General features: G+C 45.7%; 1 protein-coding gene across 1 annotated transcript in view; it reads left to right on the forward strand.

Moving 5' to 3' along the window:
- Window positions 1-5,644, forward strand: part of PCYT1B (phosphate cytidylyltransferase 1B, choline) — a 79,272-nt gene extending 73,628 nt beyond the window's left edge. Inside the window, exon 8 of the mRNA XM_069463814.1 lies at window positions 5,432-5,644. Coding sequence (XP_069319915.1) covers window positions 5,432-5,644 — 213 coding nt within the window. The remainder of the gene's footprint in view (window positions 1-5,431) is intronic.
- Window positions 5,645-6,000: the final 356 nt, after the last annotated feature.

Raw genomic sequence — 6,000 nt, forward strand, 5'->3', positions numbered from 1 at the left:
TAATTCTATGTTTAATTTTTTCTGAGGAACTGCCATACTGCTTTCTGCAGTGGCTGCACTATTTTACATTCCCACCAGCAATGCACAAGGGTTCCAGTTTCTCCACATCCTTGCCAACACTTGTTATTTTCTGAGTTTTCTTTAAAATAATAGTCATCCTAATTGTAGGCACTGTTTTGATTTTGAGAAAAGAGCTACGAAAGGGAATTTGGGGATCTGAATTAGATTTCCCACTTGAGACTTTTTTTTTTTTTTTTTTTGAGACAGAGTCTCACTCTGTTGCCCGGGCTAGAGTGCCATGGCATCAGCTTAGCTCACAGAAACCTCAAACTCCTGTGCTTAAGCGATCCTCCTGCCTCAGCCTCCCAAGTAGCTGGGACTACAGGCATGCACCACCATGCCCGGCTAATTTTTCTATATATATTTTAGCTGTCCATATAATTTCTTTCTATTTTTAGTAGAGACAGGGTCTCGCTCTTGCTCAGGCTGGTCTTGAACTCCTGACCTCAAGTGATCCTCCTGTCTCGGCCTCCCGGAGTGCTAGGATTACAGGCGTGAGCCACCGAGCCCGGCCGAGACTTTTTGACAGTTGGTTTTTAAAATTTTATCTTTGAATAAAGATACAAGTAAAATGTGAATAAACACGAAAAGCTTCTTACTATGAAAGTGGCTAATTACAAGATAGGTGGTTATGAACTAGGAGCCATTTCCTAGCTGGGTGGCCTCGGGCAAGTTCCTTTGCCTCTCCAGGCCTCAGTCACAACATCTGTAAATGGGCAAAACTGCCTCCTAGGGCTGTTGGGAGGATTAAATTGGTTCATGCTTTAAAGTCCTCAGAATGGTGCCTGGCACTCAGGCAAATGTCAGACACTGTGTAAGGTATAGTTGTTGTTGCTGTTTATCAGTTTGGCTAGAACTGAAGCATGCGCCCCTCTCTCTCCTTGAGTTTTGTCTTGCTTAGCAGAGGTCAAAACCAGATCATATTAGGATATTCTTTTTCATTTCTTTTTGACAGATATGCTAGCATAATGTCTGAAATACTGAAACCTTTAAAGGCATTTGTCAAGATATTTACTGCCTTAGTAGATGTTAAGTACTTCTTAAAAGGGAAAACTTTGTAGGAGGGAAATAGAAAATTATTTTCATATGGACAGGACTATAAATGAGATTCTTTTCTTGGGGGAAAACTTTATAAATGGAAACCTCTTAATACAGTAAGAGACTGAATTTAAACACATTTTCTCTTTGAAAATGCCATGCCATGGTCTTCGCTGTTTATTATGTTTCTAAAGTGCTTTTCTTCCCGGGAAGCTCATTACAAACTGTCTCCTGGCCAGATTTAATTCAGCTCCTTTGCAGGGAAACTGCCCTTCAAAATGCACCAGAAGCAGATCAGAGAGGCTGCAAACAGAGGCCAGGAGTTGTTTTGCATGGATATTGCATTTTAGGAAGTGTGACACCATTGTTTATCTTTAAGGATTCAAATTCTTTCATTTGCTCAGGCAGAATTCTTTCATTTGCTCAGTTGTGAGCTTGATTCAAACTAGAGTAGACAAGTTGTAGATTTCTAAGAAAGTGGGCTTCTAATGGAAATGCTGACAATCCATTAACAGCAGGAGGGCTAATGGCTGCCACGAAAAATATACTTAAAGATTACAGTAATAAAAACACATATTTTAAAGTGCCTGCTACAAGTTCAAGAATTTTTTTTTTAAATATGGCTGTTAATAATGGGCCACCTAATCCTTTTGGCATTTGATTTTGTCTCATAAATGGGCGTAATCTAAGGTAATGCTGCTGTACTGCATGATTTTTTTTCTGTTTGATTTGGAGGGGGAGGGGTTGGATGCCTTTTGGCAGAATTATCAGTGCCCTTAATGGAAGGTAGATAATTGGTGTATTTGTACATGTCTGGAATTTTAAATCTGGAGAGAATCTTAGCGATCAGCAAGTCAGTCATCCCTTATATCTGCTAGAGGAAACTTAGGGCTCTAAAAAATAATGGGGCTGAAGCTTAAACAGGAAGAATGAGTGTCCCAGGGAGAATTGATGGTGTGCCCAGGGCCTTCTTATTTTCTCACCTCAGTCATTACTGTAACGCCTGCCATTCCACCTATCTCCTTGCTTGGGTGACCTGAGTTCTCTTTCTTCCTAATGTAATTTTTTAATGATGATCAAAGTAATATATATTCATTAGAGAACTATTAGAAAGTAGAGAAGAGACTATTAATACAAATCACTTGCAGTCTCACTGCCCAGAGCAATCACTGTTCATATTTAGTGGTATCACCCCCGTCTGTTCTCCATCTACATGTGTATACCTTCCTTCTACAAAATTGAGATCATGAAGAACATACTGTTCTCAGGTCATTCTGACTTTACAATCGCTCATGAGCATTTTCTCACAGGATGAGATACTTTTTAAGAACTTGATTTCATCAGCTGCTTAGTATATTACCTTGGAGTTGTACAGGTTTTCCCCAACCTATTTAGGAAGTTTTGCAGTTTTATCTGTTATGACATTGCATTGAATATCTAGACACACAATAAATATTTACTTACGTCTCTGATTATCTCCTCAGGAAATAAAAGTTTTTATTTCTATTGCCAAATTACCTGTCAGAAAGATGTTACCATTTTAGCCTCCTGAGCCCTCACTAGCCATTACAAATTAAAAAAACTTTAGCAATCTGATATATTAAAAAGGTATCTCATTTCCATCATTTGCATTTCTTTGACTAGTGACATTGAACTTTTTTTATAGTTCATTCATAAATTTCTCTTGTGACTTGCCCATACATGCCATATGCCCATTTTTCTGTTAAGGCTTTTACCTTCTTCTTTTGGATTTATAAGCTCTGTTTTTATACCAAGATCCATAATTTGTAGTTCAATGTTGCAAAAATTTTCCTGTATTTTTCTCATTTGTGTTTTATCTTAGTTTGTGGGATTTCTTTTTTCTTTTTCTTTCTTTTTTTTTTTTTTTTTTTTGAGACACAGTCTCGCTCTGTTGCCGGGGCTAGAGTGCCGTGGTGTCAGCCTCGCTCACAGCAATCTCAAACTCCTGGGCTCAAGCGATCCTCCTGCCTCAGCCTCCCGAGTAGCTGGGACTACAGGCATGCGCCACCATGCCCGGCTAATTTTTTTCTATATATATTTTTAGTTGTCCAGCTAATTTCTTTCTATTTTTTGGTAGAGACGGGGTCTCGCTCTTGCTCAGGCTGCTCTCGAACTCCTGACCTCGAGCGATCCTACCACCTCGGCCTCCCAGAGTGCTAGGATTACAGGCGTGAGCCACCGCGCCCGGCCTGTGGTGTTTCTTGAGGTACAAAAGTTTTAAATTTTTATGCAGTCAAACATCAATCTTTTCCATTATGGTTTCTTTCTTTGCTTTTATGTTCACACCCAAAGATATTTCTAAAACACAAACCAGATCATACTTTTCCCTTGATTAAAATTTTCCCTGGGCTCTTGGGGAGGAAATATGGTCTCCTTCTGGTGCTCCACCCCAGACTATAGCCACCCCATGGGCACTTGAGTTTCTGGTTACTACAAGCCACTTGGACTTGGTACTCTCTGTTTAGCGGCCTCTGCTTGGAAAGCCCATTCTCTACCAGCCCCCACAGACCCACTCCCGTCCCCACCCCCCTCTTCCTCTGCATTTTCAAAGACCCAGCTCAGACACGACCACCTCCTTTACCCCCACGGCCTTCTTCCCCTTCCTCCTGTGCAGCACCTGGTCCCCAGAGGTCTCTGTAATGGCTTGTAAAATGAATAACCCAAATGACAAGCAAAGTCTAAAATGGCTAATAGGAGAATTGATTCTCAGGGCCAGTTTAGGATCAAAAGATCGGGCTGAGCTGCTGGGGGCTGAGGCTCAAGCCCAGGCAGCACAGGCAGGTGCTCAGAAGTTGGTGGAACGGAGCGTAGCAGGGGCTGAGCAGCAGTGGGAGATGGGGGCAAGGTAGGCTGGCGGCACCAGGAAGCCTGGTAGGCAGCGTCAGGGAAAGGCTCAGTTCTGCAAGCATGAGGCAACAGTCACCTGAGGTCCCAAACTGGCAAACCGATCTTACCACCAAGACCCCTTCCCACCACACGGTCTTCCCCACACTGGCAAACAGCATTACCACTTTCCAGATCCACTGGCCCCAGACTGGAGTCACTTGATTCCTTTTCCTCCCACACCCCATGTCCCATCTGTCAGCGAGTCCTGTTGGCTCTACCACCAAAATGCAGCCAGACCACATACTGAAGGGTTCCATGTTGATGCTAGTCTGGAAAAGTCAAAATTATCAGGACAGAAAACAGATCTGCTGCCAGAGGCTAAGGGAGGGGTGACTCCAAAGGGCCACAAGGGAATTTGGGGGCCAGGTGGTGGTCACATAACTGCATGCATTTGTCAAAAGTCATAGAACTTTACACTAACAAGGGTGAGTTTATTATACCTTAATAAAAATATAGGGGGAAATATACTAGAAATCCAACCATTTCTCACCCTCATCACCCTGGGCGGGGTGACCCTTGGATTCTTATCACAATGGGCTCGTAGCTGGTCTCCCAGCTCCTGCCCTGGCCTCCCTGCAGTCTGCTCCTAGCACAGCGGCCAGACTGGTCCTTTGGAAACAGAAAGCAAATTGCCACTCCTTTGCTTAGAACTCTCCAGAGGTTCCTCCTCTCCTCAGGGAAGACTGTTCGTGAAACAGCACCCCCCCCCCGGCCCCCGTTGTCTCTGGTCTGATCTCCCCCAGTGTCTCCCGCTCTCCCCTCCCCGCCAGCTCGCTCCCCTGCTGCCACGACACCCTGCTTCTCCCCTCGGACATGTGTGGGTCCCCTCAGAGCTCCCTTCTCCGGCTTCTGTCTGGAATGTGCTTTGCCTTCATGTCCCTTCCTGTGGTCCCTGCCTCATCTCTTTCAAGTCTTTCCGTGAGGCCTTCCCCAAGCACCCCATTTGCACCTGCAAGCCCCCACTGTCCCCACCCCACTTGCTCTCCTCTCCCATCCTACATGTCCCACAGACCACAGTTCCATCTGACATATCACATATTTCGTTTATTGTGATTCCTCCTCGTATCCATGAGGACTGGATTTTTGTTTTATTTTCTGCTACCCCTCCAGTGCCTAGGATATTGCTGTTTGCCTGGCAAACCATAGATAACTCAGTTACATTTTGTAGCTGGAAGGAAAGCACGGCAGACAAAAAGAGGCCGGAGAACCGGCAGTGAGTGTAATCCGCATGGGCATCTCGCCACCCCTGGATTTCACTCAGCTCCTTCCCATACATAGTCTGGGGCAACGTGGGATGTAGTACACGTCTGTGTTTGTGGGCGCAGGTGTTTTGGGGTACTGGCTCTCCTTCCTGCCTTTCCTTTCTGTTTTGCTGCCACCTCAGATCGCCGCGTTAACAGATGCCTTCTCTCACGTTTCTCTCTAGAAGCAGATGTTCCAGGAGAGGAGCAGCCGGATGCTGCAGGCCTTATCCCCGAAGCAGAGCCCCGTGAGCAGCCCGACCAGGAGCCGGTCCCCTTCCCGCTCCCCATCGCCTACTTTCTCGTGGCTTCCGATCAAAACCTCACCCCCCTCCTCACCCAAAGCAGCCTCAGCCTCCATCAGCAGCATGAGTGAGGGGGATGAGGACGAGAAGTAAAGGCTGCTGGCAGACAGAAGCCGCACCACACAGGATGGGGAGGAGGGCGGGGTCACGGGGCATGCCTGAGTGGTGTTCGAACGGTGATAGTCACAGGAGCTGCAGCTCAACAGGGAGACCCTGGACTCTGCTAAGGGAAGGTCTTGGGACCAGGTCTCCCTCATTCTCCACACAGCCCAAGGTTTGGGCTCGGTACGGAGGTTTCCAGCCAGACAACCTACGCAAACCTTCTTAGCATCATCTAGAATCACTGTACTTTAACCTTGCTAAGGAAAAATGCAGAGTGCCCTGCGGGGACTTGCATTGAGTGGGGTGTCTTCTGCTTTGGTCCTTACACCCGCCCCCACCAAGTAAAC

Source organism: Eulemur rufifrons, chromosome 30 (genome assembly GCF_041146395.1).
Source record: "Eulemur rufifrons isolate Redbay chromosome 30, OSU_ERuf_1, whole genome shotgun sequence".
Classification (NCBI taxonomy): domain Eukaryota; kingdom Metazoa; phylum Chordata; class Mammalia; order Primates; family Lemuridae; genus Eulemur; species Eulemur rufifrons.